This window comes from Odontesthes bonariensis, chromosome 4 (assembly GCF_027942865.1).
Source record: "Odontesthes bonariensis isolate fOdoBon6 chromosome 4, fOdoBon6.hap1, whole genome shotgun sequence".
NCBI classification, from domain to species: Eukaryota; Metazoa; Chordata; class Actinopteri; order Atheriniformes; family Atherinopsidae; genus Odontesthes; species Odontesthes bonariensis.
In genome coordinates, this window is record NC_134509.1 from 14,192,302 (window position 1) to 14,219,387 (window position 27,086).

The 27,086-nt window shown below is 41.5% G+C and overlaps 1 protein-coding gene across 2 annotated transcripts; it reads right to left on the minus strand.

Annotated features, from left to right (window-relative positions):
• Positions 1 to 405: 405 nt before the first annotated feature.
• Positions 406 to 25,408, minus strand: tbc1d9 (TBC1 domain family, member 9 (with GRAM domain)). 2 transcript variants are annotated; one of them, XM_075463108.1, is made up of 21 exons: positions 24,636 to 25,408; positions 16,514 to 16,624; positions 13,592 to 13,710; positions 12,472 to 12,700; positions 11,189 to 11,450; positions 10,441 to 10,648; positions 9,942 to 10,148; positions 9,638 to 9,802; positions 9,294 to 9,444; positions 7,535 to 7,749; positions 7,318 to 7,435; positions 6,952 to 7,237; positions 6,669 to 6,798; positions 5,949 to 6,047; positions 5,662 to 5,730; positions 4,541 to 4,781; positions 4,354 to 4,419; positions 3,958 to 4,044; positions 2,790 to 2,858; positions 2,367 to 2,470; positions 406 to 2,285 (listed from the first exon to the last, which is right to left on the minus strand). In XM_075463108.1, the coding sequence occupies exons 1-21, from the start codon at positions 24,754 to 24,756 to the stop codon at positions 1,500 to 1,502; spliced, it is 3,843 nt and encodes a 1,280-aa protein (XP_075319223.1). In that variant the 5' UTR covers positions 24,757 to 25,408; the 3' UTR covers positions 406 to 1,499. The 2 variants fall into 2 exon arrangements, with proteins under 2 accessions (XP_075319223.1, XP_075319224.1); XM_075463109.1 differs by lacking the exon at positions 3,958 to 4,044.
• Positions 25,409 to 27,086: the final 1,678 nt, after the last annotated feature.

Sequence of the window (27,086 nt, forward strand, 5' to 3'; positions counted from 1 at the left end):
CTCCTCTGCAACTTTTTTGAGCGTGTCGTTGGCATTAAACTCTAGATTTTTTATTTCCCCAAATACAATGGAGTTGGTAAGTGAAGTGAAGAAAATAATTTATTTGAGTGTTTAAAAAAAGCTTAAAAAGTTTGAACAGATTATGAAATGACTTCAAATGAACATGAAGTTAAACATATAATTAATTGAAGTACCTTGAGAACGTGTATACCTCGGTTTTGTTAATAACAGCTCAACCTAAACTACCTTAAACCCAAACCAATACACCAGTTGTGCTTCTGTGAAACATTTGGAAGAAATGGAGGTAGGTGAGCAGGCTTCTCTTCCACCAGGTGGCAGTGACGCACTGTGTGTTCATCATCACACTGTGGCTCGATGAATTTGGTGAATAAAAGGCTTGAGGACAGCGCTGCATCAATGACACTGTGATTTTTAATTAGATGGAGTGATACACAATGCACCAGGATCAAGGGTAGTAACACCTGGACAGTACAATCTAATGTATTCACATTAAAAAAAACAAACAAACAAAAAAAAAAAACGTAGAAATATACGAAACACAAGTGTTAAAAAAAATTATTTGGAGTGCGGACATTAAAAGCTTGGTAAAAGGCAAGCAAATGTGTATTAGTGGATGACTTCATTTTGTAAACATGAAGTCATCCACTAATACATAAAGAAACATAAAGAAAGTGCAGACTCTGAACAGCATTTTAGTGTAATTTTCTCCTTTTGGCTTCAAAACCAAATCGAGGCATGAATTGTTTTCTTTTCAGACAACAACATGATCCATATTATTTACCTTGACGTTATTGTACGAATATCTTTTAAACTGATGGCAAGGGGAGAAAATGAACTTGAGGGAACCTCAGTTTTACACCCAGTAGGTCACAGTTATGCGTGTAAAGAGGATAAGCACATTGTGACACGTTGGACTAAAGTGATCAGTAGAGTTTGCACGACGACACGTTGATTTCAATTTCCCACTGAATTTCCCCAGCTTTGTTTTGTAGTTGTACATATTTTCATGAGAGACAAACAAAAAAGTATTAATTAGCAGCAAATGGAATCATAAAGTAAGGAAGCAACAGATCGACCAGATGTAAAGATAAGCAATCGTATGCACAGTAGACTATCAATATCCCAGTTTGTAATTGCACTGTATCTGTGGACATTTACATCTACATAGCCTAAGAGTACAGGAGATTAGAATATTAACACTTATGCTTAATGTCTTATAAAGTACAACTACTATGTGTACACACCCATTTCATCAGAGCAGATCACAAGTTAATGTCCTGTTCCATCTTCGCTGGACAGAATTCATTGATTGCTATAGTAAAAGTCTTTCATTTCTGATAAAATACATTGCTGTTTTGGTCACATTCTTTCAACTATCATACACTCACATTTTACATTGACCTTCATTCTTCTGGAAAAGACATCTGACCGATAATCCTCCTCTCCTTTAAAAACAGCTCAAGTCCTTTACCCAAATCTCATCCGGAGAGTGAGATCTCATAGTCACTCGTTGACAGCAGGGGGCGCCCAACTTTACGCACATTCTTTGCGTTAGATATGCGAGCAGCAACCTCTACGGGCTTCTCAAAGTAATGCACCAGAGCCTGCTCAGTGAGGACGGAGGCCAGGAACTGCTCAAAAGTAATGGCCCAGTCTTTGTCTATGCTCGTGCTGTGTGGCAAGCCCTTGTCGTGTGGTCTGTCGCCGTGAGGTCGGCTGCTCCTCTCCTCATTGGAGCAGTCATCACTGCGCACCAGCACCGTGTCGTCTGCAATGTCCTCGCAGTGCAGCTTTTCATCCAGCTCATGTGAGCCTGCGCTGAGCACGGAGTACGATGACATTGATGTGTCATCTTTGGTGTCATCGTCAGAGATGAGCATGGCGGATGAAGTGCCCGTTTCTTTCGGAGACGAGTCCTCCAGCTTAATGTCTTGCATGGGGGGCAAAGCCTCGCTCCCTTCGCCCCCTTTTCCCTCCTCACCAGGGCTCGACTTGTTCTCCAGTCCAACAGAGGCAAAGATATCTTCCAAATCCTGACCCTCCTGGGTTGTTTTGAGATCCAAGAAGCCTCTCCGGCACATGCTCGGCTCTGATTTGCCCTCCTGGTTGTGATCCTTTCTGCCTGACGAAGTGAAGAGCTTTCCCACTTCTCCCATTTCCAGCAGCAGACTGGTAACTGTGGCTGTGGCGTGATAGAGCTCTTGTTCTGAAACATCCTCACTGAACATGCTGTAGAGGGTCTTGCAAAGCTCGATGAACTGGCTCTGAAGGACAGAAACCCAAAGAATGTTATTCTGTCCTACTCTTACTCTTTACACAAATCCACGCAGGAGATTAAGTCTTACCTGATTCAGCTTTGCGAGATCTTTAGTGTTTTCTCGTTTAGGTTTCGCCTCCTGGCTCCACAGTTTCAGGTAATGACGGTAATCAGGAGTGTTCAGTTTCTTCACTTTAAAATGTACAAAGGACTTCGTAAATAACATTCATTAAAAAAAAATGTAAAAGAGTTTTTAAAGCTGAAGCAGGTGGACATTTTTAATTACTCGCTGGGCAAAAATTCCCAAATAGCGTTTCATAATATCATGAAGCAAGTGAACTCAGAGGAAACAAGATCTCTGCACCTCCTCAAGCTAGGATTATGAAATATATAAAATAAACAGGCTCTGCCAAACCATTGCTTGGTAGGGTTCATTTTTCATCAAGTGTTCGACTGTTCAGTCACTACCGATCATCTTTAGTCCATATATAGATCAATAAAGGTTTCTTACCTTTTTCAGTCTTGAATGTAACTCTGACAAAGCCATCGTCTTTCTCACTTCTGCACTTGGAGTCGTGACCTGAGAAGAGATGACGGCGGATGTGTTCAGTCAGAAATATCAATTCTGTGTAAAGATGGTTCAGCTGTCCAGTTCCAGTACACAGACTGTACATTCAGTACCAAGCACTTTGCTGGATCACCTATACTTGAAGACAGTGCTATTACTGTGCTCTCACATGTACACTCACACACATGTAGTGTAATGTGGCATATCATAACTACTTTATTATCACTACACCCTCTACCCTGACCATCATGACTGAATGCCAAAGGGTAGCCAAATTTTAACCTTGACCACAGAACGAAATGGTTGTCACATTGCTGTCCAACACTGCAGTTAAAAAAAAAAAAAAAAGAACAAAGATCTAGTGTATATGACTATATCAACAGTGGGATAAAATATATGCATCTGAAGGCTAATGACACATCCCTGATATCCAGAATGATATACTGCACGTTTATTTTCTTTTTCACTTTTTAAATGCCAGTTTCTCTCCACCTTGCATAGCCAACATAGATGCTCCTGCAGGCTCAGTACTAAATTAACTAATGCACACATTTGTAATCCTACTTGCATTACTGTCTGTGTGCACAATGCAAGCTTCGTGTAGTGCCTGAGGTTCCACGGTCTATACAACCGCAATCTTCCCCTTGCAAATCACAAGACCACAAAATCTGATTTCACTCGTGCAAACACCATGATTACAATCTCTAGACCTCATGGCTGTAAACAGCACAATTTCTCTACATTTAGTCAGCTGAGACAGTGCAACACACTGTAAATATGGCGGTGTGTGATTAAAAACGGAAAACACAGAGGGAGGATGGAAGGAGGACTTCCTTTGCTTTGTGATGAGAAAATGAACTGCCTGAAACACACCGTGGCGGTGTGATGTGAGATGTAACCAGCGAGATATTTGTTTAAAGTTCCTTTAATGAACTTCTACATTTTTATTGTTTTTTTTTTTTTTTTACTCTTGGAATCCCCAAAATGTTTCTAATATGGTCTCAAGATTTCAAAGTGGAAATGTCACCATTTCGGGTTACATTTGCTGCATATATTTAAGGTTTGTCTAACAACGCAAATCTGATCCCCAACATAAAGACGTTGATCTTACTGATGGATGTTTCTGGAGCAATGTCTTCAAAGAAGTACTGAGTGGCTTCAAAGGCAGAGTCTGGCTCCTCTTGTTCATGAGAGATCTCTGGGAAACAATTAAAACTTAACATTTACTTTGGCATATCAAAGTCTCATGTCTGATGTCTTTTTTGTCATTTTATCCAAGTTGTGTTCTAATGTTACCAAAAGCTGTGATGAATAGCCTTAACATGAATGAAAACTGTGAAAAAACAACCTTTCGGCCAATATAATCTTCTGAAACAACAAATTCTGAAAGGTTAGACCTGCATAGCCAATCGTTTGAGAGTTTAATTGAGATTTGACCGGAGTTTAACCCCAGCAAGGGAAGGAGAAGGCTTCCTGATTTCACTGATATGCCTCCAAACACACTCACCTGATAAGACATGCATCTTGTAGAGGAGCTTGAGCTTCTCAGTGAGGTCCCCATGATACAGAACACCTACAAAACACCTCAAAGCTTTAGATGTTACACATTGACTACCTGTAAAGGTGAAGCATCAATTTAAATAGGAATAAAGACAGGAAAAAAACAAACAAATACACAGCCATCCCCTGCTTACCCAAGCCACTGATGAACTCGCGGAAGTTGATGAGGGCATCTCCGTTTTCATCGAGAAGACGGAAAAAGCGCAAAGCCAGCGGGTCTGAGTGGGCCCCGTTGGCCCAGGGGAACAGGAGGCTGAACAGGCCCTTAAACTGCTCAATGTCGATCCGGTACTGCTCTAGGTAAGGCAGGCTGGGGTCATGACGCTCTGTGGGGTTGCTGCTGCCTCCCCAGTAACAGCTGGTCAGATGCTCTGCCTGAAGAAAGGAACAGTGGGACACAAAGTGTAAGAGTGAAAGACAAAAATCCCTAAATGTAAGGGTTAATATACCTGCAGAACAATTGAACAGAGCTGATTTTGTCCTAAAAGATGGATGCAACTAAACTCATAACATAAGTACGACTACTTTCTCTCAAGTTTATATAGTTCAACAGAGACAGAGTGTATATGTAAAATAATTTCACTTCTATATAATCTGAGTATATAGATTTGTTTATTTCAAGGATAGCCCCTTGAGATGCATCATCTCATTTTCGAGGGGATCCTTACAAAAACATATATATAATCATCAGTAGTATGAGATCATAATTAAAGGTAAGTCCAAAACAAGATACAAAACATTTAAACACAAAATACCCATACCACACACACACACACACACACACACACACACACACACACACTTAATGCTCCCCCACGCCAAGCCATCCACCAACCAGTACCTATGTACACATGTACATAAATATTCTTACATACGATACAGTACATACACATATTGTGTACACAACATCAAGGCATAAAGTAAAGCACAGTAGAAAAATCTAAATATAAAAAGGTACTCTTGCACAAGGAACAGGCGAGTAGGTTCAGACAGACTGAGTCCAACAGAAAAACAAAATCAAAAACAAGAGCAGGATGTTTGACAATGAGTAAATAAAGATGATTTAAAGATATGAAAAGAAGTGATAGATCTGAGTGATTGCGGTAGTTTATTCCAGTCGGATGGAGCTTTAAAGATTACGTATGCTGGAATAAATAGTACCCTGGTTTATTTGGAGAAAAATAGCTAAAGCACTAATGCAAAGGCTCCTCTGCCATTAGCTCCATTCTTTGTATACATCTAACATGCAACTTACCTTGAAGAGCACATAGAGCTCCTCCAACTCGTCAATACTGAAAGCTGTCTCAGTTACAATAGTTCTGACCTGAAACAAAAGAGGGGAGACAATAATGTCAGGTATTGTCATCTGTGCAAAGTAAAGAATGTTGTTCAATCCGCTTCAAGGCTTAAATCTAAATTTGAAGTTGGTGAGTTTCCCATTTACTGTTCTGTATGACAGTTGAGCAACTCTACTCCAGTAACTACACCTTAATGACAACTTGTGCACCTCTACACATCTGCTTAGCTCCGGTGGGTCCTTACCACGTTGCGTTTAGTTGTATCTTCAATGGTTTGAATGACCCTCAGTCTCTGTTTGAAACGCATCTGTTCAATCACATCCGCACGAATTGAGTCAAATTTCTGACAAAAGGAAAAAGAAACAAAGAGAAATGTAGGTCAGCCTAGACATAATAGTACTCTACTATCACATCAGAAACAAAACAGATGACTGCATGACATTGAGGAGACGGCGGGATCTGTCCCGAGGCTTCCTATCTGCCCTGTCAGGCTAAGTGGAACAAAACAAAACACATTTATTGCCACTAGACAATTCTGTAAATCACTACCATCAAGTCTGCATATAGGGACATACGGTGGTTCTGCGTTTGTGAGCGGTGTGACATTTTGTTTTTTCAGTCTAATTTCAGCCCCAGACCTCAGAGGCTGAGTTCTTTTAGCCTGCGAGTGAGTTATTATATATTATTATAGGATTTATGCACATTCATTGAACATCTGTTTGGAGATAAAAAATAAATAAATAAATCTCACCACATGTATTTCTAATCAAGTAAAATCTATTTGTTTAATCATTCACTGTTGCTAACAAAAAAAGTTTGAGAAATTTCCAGTAGGATTTATGAAAATAACTGTTACACATCTACGGAAATACATAATATGGTGAATGAATACTACTTAATACTCCCCATGTGTAAGCAAACAGACAAAGGTTTCTAAACATTCATCACAGTTCAAATTTAATACCTCATAGGAGCTGCGGACCAGTTTGAAGATGTCGACCTCTGGGTGTGGCTCTCCGTTATCTGTCAGTAAAGAGTGCAGGTGGGGGATGGGAGGGAGGGTGCTGTCCTTATTGGTCACATTGTCCAGGTACCTGCGATAGACAAAAGAAACGATATCCCAAAATTATCAGGAAGTCAGCCAGTGATATAAGGGGGATCAATAAAAGTAAGACCGGTAAGGAAAAAGCACAGAGCAGAAAGACTCTGGTAAAGATCCCAAAATAACTCAACGAATGAAATCTTACCTCCCCAGAACAGTCATGGCCTCACCGTCGTCCTTGCAGCTCAGCAGCTTGTGGATGTTGGCATGCAGCACGGAGAGCGCCAACTGAAAGATGACTTTGATGCCATCGTAGAAGAAACAGTCCACCACCACCACCGCGCTCTCGAACGGCATGACAGACAGGAAGAGTGTGAGGAACCAGGAGAGGGAAATAGTGGAGATGACCCCGAGGTCCTGCATGCAGTCATACAGCTGGGGGACATACTCGCAGGCGAGCTCCTCAAAAACACCCTGGTCAACAAGGGCTCCTGCAGAGGAGTTACATGAAGATTGTGTTTAACACAAAGAAATCTGAACTCAACGTCCAATAACACAAGCACATACTGACCTACAACTCTGGTGTTATAATAGTCTGGCAGCATCCTCTCACAGAGGGCCACAAGAAGCCAAAAAGCCTCCTCCTCTTTGGCGTAAAGCAGCAACACAGACGTCACAATATTCATAGCCTGTCAAGACAAGGAAAATAAATAAAAAAAATCAAGTATTGTCAAGGACTGCCAAGCTTCTGCACACTCATGTGGAGATAAAAACAAGTGTATGTGCACCTGACAGTATCCAATGTTGGGATTTCTGAACGCGTAGGCGGTGAGGACCCTGCGGAGAGCAGCGATGCCCATCTCGTTCTGAAAGGCCGGGTGCTCGGGCAGAGAGCGGTGCAGGTCCCTCTCAATCTCCTCTGTAGCCAGGTTGTACTTTCCCATTGATTTCTCCACCAGGTCTTCATAGTATCCAGGGTGAGTGGTCATCTCGTTGATCGCCCCTGTGAAAAACAAAAACATGAGATTAAGTTGTAGTTGAAAGCTGCTTTTTTTTGTAAAATTCCTTAGACAAACAACAGAACTGTTAGTATTAGCGATGCGAGCGATAAGATACAAAAAGGTGCTCATGAAGACTTCTGTTGCTCTACATCTAAAATAAGTAAATCGGTTTGATTATATTATTTCCATGCAGGAGAATTAAAGTACCAAAGAAAAAAAGATTTTTTTTTCACTTTGCTACAAACACGCCTTAAGGTCGCTGTTCGCTTCTGATTTCATCTACATTTTAGTTTTGGTGCAATAACTGGCCCCTGCGGCCACCAGTTCACAATTCATAATAATCACAATGATGCATCTGTTTACACAAAATAAATAAAAAAGCAAAAAGTTCAGTAGTCAGTAAAAGAATGTGCCTGGACTCAAACTGCATTTTAATTTAACTCTCACAAAGGTTATACGCCTCTTGGTTTAACCCGTTATCTCCATAACAATGCTCAGAAAATGCTGAAGCGGATCTTTTCCCATCAACGCTAAAATTTTCCGAGCACCAGTCTACTTAATTCACAGCGTTTGCTTTACAGTATGATCATAGCTCTTTTAAACCCTGAGTACAGTGAACTCAATGCAGCTGAGAGAACAAGCCGAGTAAACCACAAGTACCTCAGTTTTTTTTTTTTTTAAACTGGCTCCACTCAGGTGCCGCTGCTGGTGGTGTGCAACTTAAGACTGAGCTTGTAAACAGAAACTAAATCATGCGTAAACCTGAGTATTTGGCATGTTGAGGCACAGTAAAAGTCAGAAGCCTTCAAACTCATTGGAGCTGATTTTTTTAAAACTTTAGCTGATGTGGTGAACACACAAAGAGTTTTGTGATGAAGCACAAAAAAAATAATTGTAACTTCTGTTGCTCATAAAAAAAAGAAAACAAGTTAAGTCTTTTGTACAGGATTAGTTTTTTATTTCCTCCCTGCTCAATCAACTCTTGAATCTATGCAAACCAGCTGAGTATGTAATGACACCTAAAGGCATTACGGTGTACATAAAAATCAACTAATTTTTAATATATTTTCCCCCTTCAGTCTATAGTACAGATATATACTAAAAGGAGTTTAGGTTTCTCCTGAGAAGTAAATGCCTTACAATCTGCCTGTAAAAGCATATATGAACTGCTGTATGATACTTGGAGTTCAGACAATGAAACAGTTTCACGTTGAAGCTTTTCATCATTCTAAATGAAGGTTGGCAGGCAAAAGCATTCGAGTGTTTGGGGAAGTAAATTTCACAAAGAGTTTGCCAACCTGTGAGACTTTCCCTGTCTAAATCAATGGAAAACCATTTATGTCACCAAATATTTATGACCGTCTCCTTTACAGAAACTTTCCCACAGTAGCTAATAAAATTCTTACCTTGAGTAAGCTGTGAAAAGGATTACACAACATCTGGGTGAAATATGCAACATGTGGTGTTCAGTTTAAGTGAGTGTGGAGCATGCAGGGTGTGGCCCATCAGGTGCGGTGTAGAACTGAATCATTAGTGTGTTGCTCACCAGAGAACAGCAGCCACAGCTCTCCTCTCATGCCCTCAGGAATCCCCTTGAGAACCAGCTCCTTCGTCTTCTCCGTGCGGTACATACACACTCCCTCTCCATACTCCGTAAAGTGGTTCTTCCACGCCTGCTCCTTGAGGAACTCCTTTGCCTGGACAAGACAATCAAGAGATAAACAATTATTTGCATAAAGTCACCTTTCATTTCAATTTCCCAAACAGTGTAATAGTGTGAAAATGCTAACTATGAAAGGCGAGCAACGTAAATTCAAAGATTACAAAAGTCCATTAATGGATCAGAGCAGTGTGAGGTATTACAGTGTTGCCAAATGCAATTTAACTCACCAGCTTTGGATTAAACTCCTCAGGTGAACGCCGGCGATACATAGTCATGAGGGCTTCTGACGCTGTGGGCACGCTGCTGTCATTCAGGTTGAAAGTGCGCTCAACCTCTGAACTCAAACTGTGCTGTGGACTGCTGGAGAGAAGGGACCCATGCTGGGAGTAAACCTGGAAATGCATAACAGTAAGGCTTTAAATTTGGGCTGTTTGTATAAAAGACTCTGTAAACTGGCCGTTTAAGCAGACTTTCTTGGAATGAATGCATTTAATCTCCCTGCTTGAGAAAACTTGAGAAAGCAATTCTAACCTCATCATCTGAGCTGTTAAGGCTGCCATTGAATTCCCTTTCCAGGTAGATCTTGGAGGTGGTTTGCTGCAGGAAGTCAGAGATTCTCTGCACCAGGAAGTCTCGGTCTTTCAGGTTGGCGAACAGAAAGGTCATGCGATTCTTGGTGCTGATAGAGAGCGGGCTGGGCAGCACGTTTGAGCTGTCTGCCTTCTCCACGATGGTCACCTGCAGCACATTAGGAAACATTAATGCTCTCAGAGCAATGAAAGCAAAGCGCCTTACTACCCCAAACTAGATATTATCACTTGGAACAACCCAGATCTAATTTCTGTCATAAGAAGCTTAAAATAAAATTAGAGACCCAGTCCAGAGATGTCTGTAAACTGTCTGGGTGACAGATTCAAGATGACAGCTGCATTTTGTATACAAGGGCACCGATAACGACCTGCCTACACACAAGCCAAATACAAACCTATTCACACATTTTACCCTCAGCATCTCGCTCGTGACAACTCACCTCACGCAGGGGGATGATGAGGCTACACATCGTCTCCTCCTTGCTGGTGAAGCAAATGTAGTTGGTGGAAACGAACATCTGTCCAAGGATGTGCATCTTGTTAAAAGGAGTCCACAGAGTGCAGTCTGTGTGTCCATCCAGTTTTTCATCTTTGGGCAGACGGAAGAGCGCCCGGTAACGCTCACTCTTTGCTCTCGCATCCAGATCTCTTGAAAAAAATAAAAATAAAAAAATAATGCAAAACTCATATTAGATAAGATATTTTTGCATGAACGTGTAGATATGCAGCATAGACGTTTAATTATCTGACGTTATACAAACTAGATGAATTATTTTATTTACATAGTGAAATATTTGTGTTGAAATGTTCAAGAGGACCAATCAATCACACAATCCCAGATGTATGCTACACTATGCTCCAGACAAACCAAAACATTTACTTGCATAAAATCTACTGAACAAAACTGGGGTCTTGAAGTAGTTTTAAGGACTCGCAGTCTCGTCAGAGAGTTCAAAATCACAGTATCCTTTTGTCTCATAACACAGAGTTGTTGTTTTCTTGCAATTAAACTGTAAAACCCAAACTTGCATTATCACTTCAGACTTTCACCCTGAATAACTCATGTTCTGTGGATTACTGTTCACATTGTTGGCTATTTTGTAAAACAGGCTTTTCTTTAAATGTTCAATCATGCACACATTGCAAACAAATAAACAAGATTTACTCTTAACAAACACCCGCTCCTACCTCTTTAATGCAGACACCTTCTTGGGCGACTTCTTTTTGAGTTTGGGAAGCGAGCGGTCCTGTTCAAAGCCTTTGTTGTCGAGAAGCTGACGCATGGCGATGTTGGCCAGCTGCTCTGCCAACTTGAAGGTCTCATTGATGTTCAGGAAAACAGAGAAGACATGCTCACTGTTGCGGGTGCTCACCTTAATCACATCAGGCAGTAGGAGGGTGGCACTTTTCTCCAGTTGGGTGATATCTGCCCAGCGCACCACCAGTTTGGCTGAAAATGTGAGAGAATGATACATCCATCATATGGTGTTTTGCCCACTTTAGCATACCATCTAAGATAGCATCCCCTTTTTGTTTGATCCCTTTGACAAAGAAACAAATTATGTGGAGAAATGTCAACCTAATTTAATTTACTATGTGTAAAATTCAACCAACTCCATGAATCAGTCAGAATTCATAAAAAAATACCCAAGCATGGACAATCAGGAAGAGATGGATAGTTTCGGAGGACTGTTATAATATTTTTAGAAATCCAGACAAAAGCTACCAATATTTTGAGACTCAAAAGTAAAATTCTGGAAACTGAGAATGTTCATATATTCTGAGTTTGTCCTTGTAAACTATATGAATTACCTGAGCATTACTTCAAGACAAAAGTGTAATCATAATATTAAGTACTAAAAAATATAGGCCATAAATGCTATGTCTCTATAAGAGGGCATCTGCTAGATAAATTGAGCATCCTGTTACTGCTAGTTTCTACTAAAAAAAATTTAGATTTAAGGGTTAAAGAGTCTTAAGGGTTTTGACAAAACTAACATGCCTCCATCTCCACACAGCTGATTAGCATAAGCAACACTAAGCATGTAACTAAATGACACAGCATGACATGCACTTACCAAAGCAATTTCTCAACCCCTTTTTTCTCAACAGACTATATATTTACACACATGCTGTTTACAGCAACACAGAAGGTGCATTTCAAACAAAGTTAAACAGATGGCAAGTTAAATTGGATGTCTTCACAAAGCTTAGCTAACCTAGCATAAGGGTCAGTAAGCTACAGTGATGAAGCAATCCCTCCATTAACCTTCCATTTTTCCACTATGAATCACATAATCCTCCATGTGTCCATTTATCTTCAGGCACTTCACATAACTTTTGCTACCTCTAATTCATACTTACACTTGTACTTATAGCAATAAGAGGACTGCACCGTAGCACACAATACCATAACGATAAGAAGAAGAAATAAGTGTGTGAGTTAAAAAAATGAAAGCGCTCATATGCACCTTCTTTTCCCAGTAAATAGGAATAAAAGCAGAGATGGTTGATGCTGAGGTAAAGCCACCCCTGTCGAGGCACCTTCCCCTTCCAGTAACTGCAAGAATAATAGTTGACCAGCTTCTCTTCGTCAGGCATCCCGAACAGCTTACGAAACTTAGCGCTAGCCTCCTTGAACTTGTCTGTGTCATCATCTTCTTTGACATCGTGGTTCTTGTTGTACTCTGCGATGATGCCCTGCAGCAAAATGAAAGGAAAAAAGCTTGAGGTAATGAGCTGGTGCATTAAAAATGAGGGTAGTGAAGGAACGGCTGGTGGTGGCGGCTTATCTGGTTGATGTTATCTAACTGACGATACCTGACTGGTGTTTTAAAATCAAGAGGGCAAATGTCAAATTACACATTGTTTTATGTGTCATGTAAAGAACTCTTCCCATAATAGGGAACTTAAGAGGCTTTGTCATGTCAGCAGTTTAACGAAACTTCCTCAGAGAGCGTTTTAATACTGGAAGGTCAATTGCAAGAGACTTTAATACACTTCAAAAGAAACCTTTCCCTCTGATTGGTTAGAGGCAAAGGAAAAAAAAACAAGCTTTGATGATGGACCCTGCAAGCTTGGCAACTGTCTTTTTACCAATCAAAATCTACAACAACCACAGCATCTACTCAAACTTTCTTGTATCACAAGGAACGTTGCATGTCTCTGCATAGACCTTTTGCATTCTTATTCAAAACTGAACTGGTCTTTGTCATGTCTGCACTGTGACAATTTATTTCTTGCTAATTCTCCCACGCAATTAGGGGAAGTAAGCTGTATTTTCAGCTAGTTTGTAAATCCTCATCTGAAACTTCAATATAAGAAATACAAAGTAAAGCAAATACTATTTTTTAGTATTACACAAAGCCGCTATAAAAACAAAAACTTTTTTCTTGATCATTAAAAAATATATGATATATCTTATGTATGACTTCTTCCTTCAGTATATTTTTGAAATGGCACGCATTAAAGTTGCCTGTGTGCCCAACAAATAAACTAACCATAATAACGATAACAGTAATCACAGGGTTATTTCACCTCGAAAGAATTTGAAACCCCAACATCAAACTGAGGCTTTAATTCTACACTTACCTGCACCTTTCCTTTGACAAAGGTGGTAATGTCGTTTTCATTCTCAAAGATGGAGAGAGTCTGCAGCAGGTTGTGTTCCAGCCACTCCCAGTGCTCTGTGATCTCTTTACGGGAGGTTCCTGCAGCGGAGGGAGAAGGGGGGGTTTGAGTGCTCGGGAGAAAGTTCACACAAGGAGCATGACTGTTTCAGAAGTACAGTGGTGGTAGGGTGCCACCGTGCCTTGTGGAAATTTGAGATATTTTTTAACATTGTAACTTCTAAAATGTGGGAATAGGAGGAGACCCAGAATAACCTTAACCATTATTTTTGCTAACTTGTTTTTCAGTGCAGTTTTTTTTTTAGCAAAAACAATAGCCTAAAGGATAAAAGACAAATATACTGCATGTGTACGGTTCTAATCTAATGTTTAGTTTGGCAGAGAAAACAAGCAGGTCACAAATAATAATTAAAAGCATACCCTCTGCATGCATACCCTCTCATGCCTTTTTTGCTTGTTTTGTTTTATTTTACAGCAATTAAAAAGAAAATGTTGTTACCACCGAGCTGTGAGATTAAAACTCATCCTCAGGCCATGGGAGAAACTAAACAGAGCAGTAATGGCTGCCACTGTGGACCATTATCCCTGCAGTGAGAGCACATTGACTGCATTAGCTGTGTCTGCCAGACTGCTCCACTCTCCTGCCATCACTGGGAGGAGGAATTGATGAGAGTGCACGTGGAGTACACTTGATGCTGCTTCAAAGTAAGTTTTAGAGTGTCAGAGATTTTTTATTTTTTATTATTATCATTTTTTATTTTAAATCAGATTTTTTGGTTTGTTTGTTTCACTCAATAACTCCACAGCATCCAACTTCTTATATAGTTGCATAATTAACTGATGTTTGTAAATGTGTGGTTTTGGATTATTGGTCAACTAAAACAAGCAAATTGAGTACGTCAGCTTCAAGTAAACTGCAGTCAATAATACAGTAAATAGCGAAGATATTTGTGAATTAAGTTTACATTTTTATTTTCAGGGTAAATTAGAACAAGTTTACATGCTTTAATGCTCAACAACACATATTTCTCATATCAAACAATTCTGCAGCACTTCGTCATCCTCCAACTAAAATGCTCTCGTTTAGTTCACGTATCTTTAAGCCCTCCCTCCTTCAGGTTCACGTCCAATCCCAGTTCCTCTTCTTGTCTCTACCACATAGCTCTGCCGCTTCTTTCATTGGTATCAAAGAGTAGTGGTCCTCTAGTCAAAGAAATGGGGCACTGAAGGGCATTTGGATAGCTGAATAATCACAATTGCTAGATCTCCCCCCGAAAGAAAATGGACATTCTACCCTGCCTTGCAGAGTAGAGTGGAAACGAAACTAGGTTTTTTTTTTAAAAACGGGTACGAAACTTATTGCGACCACACAGGAAAGCTGGAAACGATGAAAACGATGTAGTACACACGCCACACCTCTATGTGCGCTGTAAGCCACCCCCACCGGTTACACCAGAACAATAGAAGAAGCAATGCGCATGCGTGTACGCCCCTACTTCCACCAGCGCGAAGCTCACGTTGTTCCTTCAACAATGCCGCTGTAGTTAGCAGTGTCCGCAGCAGTGCTACTATCAATGTTGTGGGGTCCATGATGATCGCTGTCTGTCTTTGTTGTGTTGTCTTCTTCTTCCAGATTTTGAATGGAAGCCGCTTTTTGTTCTGGTCACTGACGTATGTGTATACGTCACTGGCGTTGGCCATGTGGCTGTGATGCAGATGTAAACAAATCCGTTTTGGCTGTCACAATGGAAACGAAACGACGCCGTTCTCAGATCTTCCCACTCTGGAACCCGTTCTCCAAAACCATCGTTTTGGGGTAGTGGGAACGCCGGCTCCGTGTGGCCGCAACAGCCAAACGATAAGCAAAAGTATCGGTTACAGTGAAAAACGTTTCCGTGTAGCCATAGCCTTAGGGCCAAGGGAGAAACAGGAAAAGTGAAGAAAAAGTAAAGGAAGAAAAGTAAAGGAAGAAAGACTACAAAAAAAGGTGTTGCATTGAATTGACGAGCTGTGTCTTCTGAATAATGACCTATGGTCTTAACTTTGGACCCTGTAACTCCTCAGACATTTTACTTGTAAAGAAAAGCTTTATAACACACTGTAGGAGAGAGAAAACATCATATCATAAAATGGCCACTTTAAAAAACTAACACTGAAACTGCTGAGTACTCAATGCACTTGACTGAAAGGTCAGCAGCTTGATCTTCATTCACAGCTTCTCAAATAGCAAACTGGTATATTTCATGTGGAGTGTCACCTATTTGATTTCCAGCACCCTTCCTTCCCCATATCTGAAATGAATCCAATGAATCCTCACCTGCAGCAGTGGTACAATACAGATGACGGAGCAGAAAAGTGTGCTGCTCGTAAGCAATCAGGGATGTTGCTGCTAATTTGCATGAATTACCACCACAAGCTGTCTATAACGCACCTTTACTCCCAAAACTAGGAAAGAGCAATTTGAAGTTGGCAAAGACAAGAACTTGCAGATTTCGTTTTTTTGTTAACCAGCTGACGACAAAAGATTGTAATGAAAATACATCAAGTGACTAGCTGAAAAACATTGATTCCTGCACACGCTGCTCTAATCCTGCTCTCTAAAACCACCAGGGCATCATGTAATGCACTCAACATGGTAAAAGGCTGGATGTTAAAGCGCTGTGTCTTGTGTAGAAGCTGGGGGAGGGTAGTGCAGGGGATAAATTACAGAGGGGTCCATACTGAGTAGCACATACCCACTCTAATACTAAAAGGTGCAGCACTTGAGGGAGTCAAAGTCAACATACCGAATTCTGAAAATACTTCCCCTGAATTTTAATGATTTGCTCTGCATCGTCTGCATGTACTTTCTCAGGTGTGGTGCCAAGGGTTAAGATGCACATACCATGGGCAATGATCCAGTACACTAAAGAGTCAGGAGTTTGGTAGAGGATCCTATATGGGGCCATCCGAGCACTGGAATCAAGAACGACATCCAAGGTCCCAACAAGCAAACCTGCGAGAAACAAGGACACTGTTATTTAATAGTAAAGGCACAGGGAGGAGAGCCGTTGGCTTTAGGCTATCTTCAAACTACTGCTAAACAGAGAGACTTCTTGTTTGTCCCAAAACGATAATACCGACTTATGACTAAAAGCTTTTTATAAATCTGTTGTTAACAATATTCCCCAAACACATGTACCAACCACAGAAAAAAACACGATAAAGCCATTTCTGTGATGCCTAAACTAAAGGGGAAAATGATGAGATCTTGATATTTAAGATTTGAAAAACATCCTCCGGTTTAAACTCCTCTACATTGTGTGGTTTTGTTTACTTTTTAGGCACATTAGAGCAGTATTCTTCATTTGAGGGGTCTCTGGGCTAGATTTCTATAATTACTACACATAACCATAGTTTTTAAATAAGTCAACCATATAGTATTCATGAGGTTAATAAATTAGTTATTTATGTATTGATTAATTGATTACTGCTGTAACCCTGTTAGTAGGCACCCACTTGAGTTGTCAGGTTGTATAAAATAACAGACTGTTATCTATCCTCCTCCGGCTTTGTCTTTTAAGGTTTTAATGCTCCACAAAGTCTAAGTATCCCAGTTGACTTGTGACAGCAGATGAACGTTAACACCATCAAAGTTAACTCGGCGTGGGCTCTTAAACTTCTCTCATAAGCTTAACTTACAAACCGAGGAGGTTGAGTTTGAAAGGCGGGCTTTGCTACAAACTAAAATGCAGGTTTTTTTGGCCTCTGCTGCGTTGCCTTGGGCCATTTTTTGTGCAAGAACATTTTTTAACAGCTGGAGTATTTTCATTAATCCAACAGGTCACCCCCCCCCGCCCCCCCACCCGGTATGGAGCATTTTATTAAAAACAGACTGCACAATCAGCAACAGAATCCTGAGTCGGAACACGCTTTCCCTCATGCACATACATGTGCAGACGCATATGGACAATACTTTTTCTTGAAACCCACTCCTGCCAGTATCAGCACATTGTTCCACTTATGGTGGCAACAATACAACAACAACAAAAAAAAAAGAAAGAAAAAATGTTCTCATAAAGCCAGGAAAGAAGGGCGAAGACTTTTAGTGAAAAATACTGATAGAAAACTTTACTTATCAACAAAAGGGCACATTTAACAGCTCATTAGTTAAAACTGCAGATTTGATGGACCATTGTAAGAATTGTTAATTAATGCCTTATCAGGAATTTCGTTCGTCTCCATTTGAGATATTACTTTGTTATTGTGTTCATTATGAATATCTTATCAGCAGGACAGCTATTTAGTAATTTTCTATGGTTAAGGAAATATCTGAGGGCTTCACCAGTGGCCGCTGCATTATTGTAAGTTTAATTGTTTGGTGTAAATAGTCTCCCTGGTTTGCAGGGATGGTTTGTATGTTCAACTGCAGCTCTGAGCGGCAAACAGTATGACTCATGCAGAGAGAGAAAAAAAAAGGGGAGGAAAAAAGGGAGGGAAGCTGAAGAGCTTTCTTATTTTCAGCATGGTGAGGAAGCACCTCTGTGCAGCTTAGCACTCACCAACTCCTCTCGTTTCGTTAAAGTAAATTCTTTATTCCAATGAGAGCTCAAGAAAACAATGAAGAACAAAAAAAATTAAAGGTAGGTCTGGGCCTCAATAAATCACCTTGTAGCTCCTAAACATCCCTTAAAGTGAGTTTTTTTTTTTAGTTATGCTTAACCAATGGTGATGTGGTGCTGTACTAGATGTTACTGACTGCCTTCAACTCATAAGTCACAATGCCCTGATGGATACACAATGAATACTACTTGTAGTTTACGGCACTTAACCCACTTCACAAGGTTGAGGATAATATTTTCAAAGGGGTTAACTTGAGTCATAAACACAACAAAACTATTGAGAGAAGCTGACACTTGGTTTAGTCGTGTGTGTGTGAGGATATCTTCCTCTGGGTCTTAAAGGGGAACTCCGGGGCATTTGAAGCGCATTTCCATTGCTAGAGGTTGTCAAATACTGATAGTAGGACACAGAGAGGTGCAAATCTGCGCTCCCTGTGTGGAGATCGCGCTGTTCGCACACCCTGTCATGCGAGGCTAATACGTGGTGGCTAAGGGGCAAATTCTAAACCTTCCATGTAAAACAACAACTTGCACACTGCAGAAACGTCACACCACTTTATAAACCATCCGACAATAAAGTCACAAGCCTTACCATCAAAACCATATGCATGGTTCTCACATTACTGGCATGGGGACGTTACAAAACAACTTTATAAACAGCATGTCACTCACCGGCTGGTTGTAGGCTCGCGCATGTGAAAGCCCAAAAGAGTCGATGGACGATAATCCCATATACAAAACAATTATCTTCTCTAGAAAAACTGCGTTCAAGTATTTAAAACATTACAAAAATACATGCCCAGTAATATTGTTTTAATGTTTTAAATACTTGAACACAGTTTTTCTAGAGAAGATAATTGTTTTGTATATGGGATTATCGTCCCTCGACTCTTTTGGGCTTTCACATGCGCGAGCGTACAACTAACCGGTGAGTTACATGCTGTTTATAAAGTTGTTTTGTAACGTCCCCATGCCAGTAATGTGAGAACCATGCATATGGTTTTGATGGTAAGGCTTGTGACTTTATTGTCGGATGGTTTATAAAGTGGTGTGACGTTTCTGCAGTGTGCAAGTTGTTGTTTTACATGGAAGGTTTAGAATTTGCCCCTTAGCCACCACGTATTAGCCTCGCATGACAGGGTGTGCGAACAGCGCGATCTCCACACAGGGAGCGCAGATTTGCACCTCTCTGTGTCCTACTATCAGTATTTGACAACCTCTAGCAATGGAAATGCGCTTCAAATGCCCCGGAGTTCCCCTTTAAAGGTTCCATGGCATGAAAATAAATGTAGGGTTTTATATATTTTTATAGGCTTTAGTGGTCCCCTTATACTGTATCTGAGTTTTTTTCCCCAAAATTCTGCCTTGGTGCAGAATTACAGCCAGCCCCAAAAATGAGCTTTCCTTAGGATCCTCAGAATGAGCTGTTTAGTGGGGGTGTGGCCTTACTTACGCCCGTGGCGCCATGCGCAAATGTTTTGTGAATCGCTATGGCACGTAGATGGCACGGCAGCCCTATGCCGTAAAACTAGCGAAACCTGTTGAAATGAGCTTACTTTGACAATATGACGAACTAGTTAGTGAACAACTCTCCTAACACAGTCAAACATCAAGCAAGAGCTACACAAGACACAGCAAGACGACAAAAAAAGCGTGCGTGAAGGGGAAAGCAGGAGTGAGGATTTTGACATTCTCATCTGATTGCTCTGGTTTGCAAAGATGCAAGTAGCGCTAGCGCTGGAACCATGAATGAATCATTATCCTGATGAAATGCACTGAATTTGCGGATTCATTCTTCTTCAGTAAGCTTGAAGTAGGGGGTTTTGGTCTAAAATGAGCGAGCTAACCATCTCATGGGCATGCAAACACCTCCAACAGCCCAGTTGGCAGAGATAAGTGCTTGCAGATGCTATTAGCTGCATAGCTAACAATACAAACCCTTTCTTGTGGTAACAAGATATATAACTATACTGAACATACAGGAAAGCAACACAATTATAGAGCGTTAAATTACTTACTCTCGGGAATGAGATTCTTCCCCAAGTGAGGGATGAATGGAGCAGGAGATTGACAGGCGGATCGGTGCGGTGTCTGCAGTGATGCGGCTCTGCACCGGCCCGTCATGGTGAAAAAGGAGCTGAGCCAGAAGGCGAAGCTCTCGATTTACCGGTCAATCTATGTTCCTACCCTCACCTATGGTCACGAGCTGTGGGTAGTGACCGAGAGAATGAGATCGCGAATACAAGCGGGCGGCATGTACAGAGCAATGAGCTGGCCAAAGAGCTGTGGGCGGGGAAAGGCAGTTTTGGCATAGCCATATATTAGCTCTGGGAGGAAATAACCTCCACGTCATAAGAGGCGCCACGTCATAAGCGGCGGCTTTCCCGATCAGGCCATCTGCATTGTCACATTTCCAAAGGCGGAGAATAATTTCCATTGCATGGTTTAGGTCTATCGTCATTTTTAGCCACTGGGGGACCGCAGGCAGGCTAGAGGAAATCATATTAATGTTAAACAACCTTAAAAAAGGGAAAATTTCATGCCATGGCTCCTTTAACTGACACTCAAACATTGACCTCACTTTAAATTGCTACAAAAACCTCCTACACTTGTGAGAACAAAAAAAAAAAACTTGTTAGAATCTACAGCCTTGTTGAGCAGTCTTGTGGTAAAAACATGTGAAAAACAGCTGATTGAGCTGAGGGAATGGCGCAGTCTACGTGTGAGCTGAGGTTTAACACAGGAAGCTCAGGTGAGACCACCGCTCATTTGGTTGGCAGACTGCTGTAAACCCAAAAACATAAAGAAGTAAAGCTATTCTTTTTGCTTCCACAGTCTGGTGGTTATGGTAGAGTTTTGGCATCACCTCAGTCATTGCTTAAAGGTCTCCGCCTGGAGCTTAAAGTCAGGTTTTCCTCTTATGGTCACCAAACATCACGTCTCAGCAGCGATAACTCATCAAAACATGTGGCCACTTGTTCCAATTCACACCTCTGCCTTTACAGTGGCATTTCTTACCACACTGAATGAGTGGGCCACAAAGACAACACACAATTTCAGAAACAAAGCTGTTGGAATGGTGCACCCTCCTCGTGTTGTCGCCGACTGGAAAAGTTCTCAGAGTGAGCAATCGGCTGCTGAATAGAATGAGCTATAAAAATCATGTGACACTTAGAGCCCGTTTACTCAGAGAAAAGGCCAGAATCAGATGTCCCCATTGTTACAGCAAAACAAATCACATTCTCAGACTCTGATTAGTGTGTTTTCCAAGTAGGGGAAGAACAAGAAACAAGAACGTCAGCATTTAAAAAAACAAAAAAAAAACAAAACAAAAAAAACAAAACATTTACATATATCTTTTTGCATTTGCACCCACCAGCACCATTCCTCAGCATTTACAGCTGACATCAAAGAGCGGTCTTTAATGCGCAAGACGAAGCCTACAGAACACGTGGATCGAATCAGTCTGACACTTGGTAAATATACAGAATTAATAAGCTGTATCATGAAATGGTGTGTCATAGTCTCACACATATTATTGTGCAACTGAATGCTCTTAACATCCCTTGTGTCAAGTAATAAGTGAGACGATGGCCTGGAGTTTATTTACCGACTGATGAATAGATGTTTTGTTTTACATTATTCATCCCATAACAACACAATCGTGGTGACATTTATGAAAAACAAAAAGCCTAAAAGAAGCTCCAAGAACTGCGCATCTGCCTTTTCAAACAACATGTTATACATGTACAACACTGGAAAAAGATGAACGTATACAGTAAAAACTGTTAAAAGTTTCATGGAAATAACATGCAAATCAGAGGGCTTCTCACATTTTGCATACTTACATTTGCAAAAGCAAATTCTGACAAATGTTTAGAAGAAGCCATCGTCAAGGAAAACTCAAGGAGAGTTTGGTTGTGAGGGTATTTTCTCAGGTCCATAAACACTAGAGCGGTGAATTTTCGTGTTCCGTTTTCATTTATTCATCTCATGTTTGTGGCTTGGATAAGTGTTAGGATAAGCCTCTTATCCGGTCAAATACCTCAAGTGGAATCCTCTGAAAGTGGAGGAAGATGTAATACAGTTGTGTTAAATGTGGAACTGAGACGGGGGGGTGTCCAGTCTAAAAATTACTGGTTGAAAGGTTTCTGGAGGAATTTCCAAAAGATGGCCATCCAGTTTCTGTCATCATATTACTCAGAACCTTCTCTGAACTGTTCGTTTTCCCAGGTACTCTGTGCATAGTTCTGCCATTTCCCATCCAGCTGTTGCATTCGTGTGTCATTACGCTGTCATCCTCAAGACAATGCAATTAGGTGCTGGAGCAACCGGTGTTCAAATCAAACGCACACTTGCCACTCTCCATAGAACCTCACAGGCCCTCCACGGCCTCCAACAAGGGAGCACCTGCCCTAATAAGTAAACGCTCCATCCTGGTGCTGATGGTGGCTCCCCTTCCTCTTGTAAGAGAGGCTTGAGGGTAGCGCCACTGTGCCAACTGGCACACAAGGCAAGTCAGCAAGCTTTGGTTTTACATAACCATGACATCATCCCTAAAGACCACTATTGCGTTGCCAAGCAAGAACTCAGCGGAGATAGGGAGGATGCTGACTGTCTATTCATAGATAGCAAAGAAAGCCTTAACACCAATATTTTACACCACATTTATGACGAACGTAGTGATTTTGTTGGGTATGAAGCCATGACCTGGCTTAAGGTTTGATGTGAACTGCCTTCGCCCTATGACAACATCTTACCAGATCTGTGCATCAATGAACACAAAGTTTTTTTTATTTTTTTATAAAGGACTGAATAATTTCTAGTTTTATTTATCTATTGTTCCATTTCTTTGTCTTTAATCTGGTCTCTCAATTGTGATTTCATATTTGTCTCTGTGACAGTGTCTCCCGTTCTTGCAAGTTCAAGTTTAGGCTAATTGGTGATTCTAAATTGAACATAGGAGTAAGTGTGATTGTGCATCATGTGCCTCTCATCCAATGGCAGCTGGAATAGGCTCCAGCCTGACCTTGAACAGGATTAAGCAGGTGTTGGAAATGAATGGATGGATATTTCATACTCTCGGGATCAGGACCGACAAGACTTTCGAGAGTGATCTAATATCTTTTTCATACATAGACTCTCGACCATTTAATGTTACCAGTTCACTCACAGAGCTGACAGCAGAGCAGCGTGAGAGCGGTGAGTGAGTAAAGCATACAAGAGGCAGGACTTAACGTAAGAAATGCAGCACAGAAAGCTTCTTTTTTTTTTACACATATAGAGACGGTGGGAAAAGACTCATCTGTAAAAATGAGTTTTTCTTTTTTTGTTGATACCAGTGCATATTTTTGATATATTGCATTATCAAAGAAAAGGTGGTAAGTGTTCTCACCACCCTAACCCTAAACAACCATTCAGAAAAGTAAGAAGCAGCACCAGACCATGATAGAGATCTATGATTACGCATATCCTGAATAAAATATTTAGGCAAATTACCACACAATGACTCTGGGGGCACAAGATCATATCTGGGGGCTGTGAAACTTAATCAGGCCATCACAGCTATCCCAGGTGCCAAAACCACAATAAACTTGATTCCCACAGAGATGAACAAATGCCTCTCTCGTCAGTTAAACTTGTGTCAGCACCACATGTTGAGATAAACAGCAATCAGCTGAATCCAGGTCAAGGTATCACCTAAATTTCCCAATTCTTAAAGAAAGCCAGACATCAGGATTTCAAACAGTGAACCTTGGCCAATCATTTCAGTTACCTGTCCCTACTCCTCTTATTCCTACTGCTTGACCCATATTGGATGAAGCAAGACAGGGAGAGGAGGAGGAGGAGGGAAGGAGGAAAGGAAGAAGGGGAATGATTCAGCATGAACAAGCAAACAGACCGGGTCTCTGGTTGGTGGGCAAACAGATTCACTTTTGTTGAGGCTCCTCGGTCCATTAGCAGCAACACAAATGAGGGCATAGTCTGCACTGTTTGTGCTGCTGTGGCTGAAATCTAATTTCTCTTGCAGGCAGGAATATCAAATATTGCTTGATGATAAAGCATTATATCATCTGTGTGATAGATGTATGGTCACACGTGGATGTGTGCTGCTCTTTGCCCTGATTTTTTTTTTTTTTGTTTGTTTGTTTTTAGGATGTCAGCAAACTTGGTCAAACTTTGACAAATCAATTAACAAAGTTATCACTTCTTTGCTGGAGGTGAAAGGCCATCTGGCAGCTGGTGCTCTCATCCATGGGTTTTCTGAACTCCGACAACCAAAACACACTTTGCTTGGCGCACGATGACCGCTGACAATGACCATCGCCTTCACGTCACAACAAATTAAAGAAATAATTGCTTTTTAGTGTAAATTAATGCCGACAGCCCGTATTTAGGACTCACCCGCCAGTCCTCCGCCTCCATCCCCGTGGCCTTTCCGTCTCTGGAGGATGAAATATGGGTTCGCTCTCTCGGTGATCCATAACGCGCCCGCCAGTAACACATCTTCTGGACTGACCCACATAGTTCTGCTGATTTCTTTAGAGGCTCATCGAACACGGGACGGCTGACGGCGGCAGTCAAACTGGTCTCTGTGTGTATCTGTGTTCAGAGATGCTCGTTATATTATTTAAAAGAAAAAGAAAAACCCACTTAGACGGCCTGGTTATCGTCCCGAGCGAACCTCGACCCTCTAATAACGTCTGGTATAAACTGGATGTCCGAGCCGAAGTAGAAACGCGTGCGAGCGTTGCTATAATTAAACGAGCCAGTTACGGATCGGTTAGGTTCGGCCTACAACGCGGAGGTCCAAAAAGCGCATTTGGTGCACTTAATCGTACAGTTACTGCACAAGCCCCTCGTATGCCTTAAAAAAAAAAAAGATACTCGTTTGAGGAACCGTCGGCAGCCTGGCTCGGTTTGCTGCAGCGCAGAGCCGTGGATCAGTCTTTGTTGTCCATTCTCCGCGGCAGGTGCGATCCAGTCCGTGAACGCTCCTTGGCGTGGCTGTTTGGCAAAGTAGCCCAAGATGTAGCCGATTAAAATCAGCAGGGGCGGTCTATAGCGTCTTCCAGCAGCGACGTCCGTCCCCGTGCTGAAGCACAGCGACGACACTTAAACCGAGAGCCGGATAATAAAGCTGCAGTCGTCGTCTCCTCCTCCTCATCAGCTGAAGGGCCGCCGCTGCAAAATAAAGCGCGTCGCAAGCGCGACGTCAGTGTGCAGGAGGCGGAGGCGCGCGAGCAAACAGTGAATAAATTAGGCTCGTTACACTTAGGTAAACTCAGGATATCTGAACTCAATTTATCTTGAGTGTCGTCTCGTCTCGATTTTTTTGCTGTTTGTTTGAAGTTTTGATGAACACTGATCGAAGGTCGCGCTGATTATCGATTCTCGCGGAGTCTCTGAAAATACAGCTAGCACGTGCGAGATTGCTTTAAGTAAAGATCCCACCAGCATCAGGTCAGCTGCAAGGCAGTCATAAACGTTTCTATTTAGTTATGAAGTTCTCTATCAAGAAATACAAAATCCAACCCTCATGCACAAACTGAGTCAGGGCTGTCTTGTCTCGATCGAAACCGGGACTCACAATAATGTGCAATCACCCACCCTGCAGCGTTAGACTTTAAACAAGAATTTTGCCTAAAAGTTTCTTCCTTTTTTCTGTCATATCCATATGATTCAAAAGTCACAACATCACACGTGTGATAAGTGATTTAAGGCATTCCACCAAACGTGCACCAAGTTATTGTTTCAAACCATTATCCAGAATATAGATGCAGTGAAAAATGTAAATAGAAACATTTGGGTTCAGTTTTATTGTTCTTAGTGTCAGTTTGCAAACAAGTAAAGTAAGTCATCTCAGGACAATTTGCCTTGAGATGATCACATCAAGCTCCCTATGAGCACACGGTTGGCAATGATGGGCTGTAAAATGAATCCATTGACAAAAGACAAAAAACCTTTGGAAGAACCAGACCTGTGCAGTCATCTGCAGGACAGCAGAAGAAGGAGAGAACAAAAGCAAACAGCAGAAACTGGTTGGTCAGGCCAGTCGCAGTGGAACGGGAACATGCAGCCGTGGAGCCAGACTTACCTGCAGAAGGTGGGGAACAGGGAGAGGCGCTAAGCTCATGGCATAAATATGAATAAAAGAGGGGGAAGTGTAGAGGGAAGGTGCTCAGTGCATCTTGTTTTTTTCCCTGTTTAAGACCTGTGGCAATATAGCTTACATTAGCTTTAACAAAAAGAGAGAAAAAAAAAATCCTTAAAAGTAGAGGTGTCTCTACTTTGTTAACCAACAATGGGTTGGTTGGTTAAACAAGATCCTAACCGATCTTGTTTACCCAACAAAGTTAGGTAAAAGTACCAGAGCCACCTACCCGTTCTTATCATTGCCAGCAGCCTTTGAGCGCCCTTCCTAAAGGAGCTTGTGATTTGGGACAGATTTCGATTTCCCCTGGAAGCCCAGCTTTAAGCAAAATTAAAGATGTATTGAACAAAACAGCGTGATATAAAATATAACAGGCGTGAGTAGGAGCAAATGAAAACGATTACCCTAAAACCACAATAACTTTCTGACATCTGTGAGAGGGTTTAGCTGTTTCCGGTTGTCTGTGGCCTCAAAAACAGGATACAGAACGTGTGGGAAGCAGCACTTTCTTCACAGGTTGACTTGGGTCTGGTTTCAGGTGGTTGTTTACAAACTTTCCCCTCCAGCAAACCACGCCGAGTCGACACGCTGCACACTTTCAGGGCCAACACAACGGCTGTTACTGTAAAAGCAGGGACAGAAATGAGTGATGAACTTTTACAGTAACCCCCCCCCAACACTCTGGTTTTCCCCTGAAGACG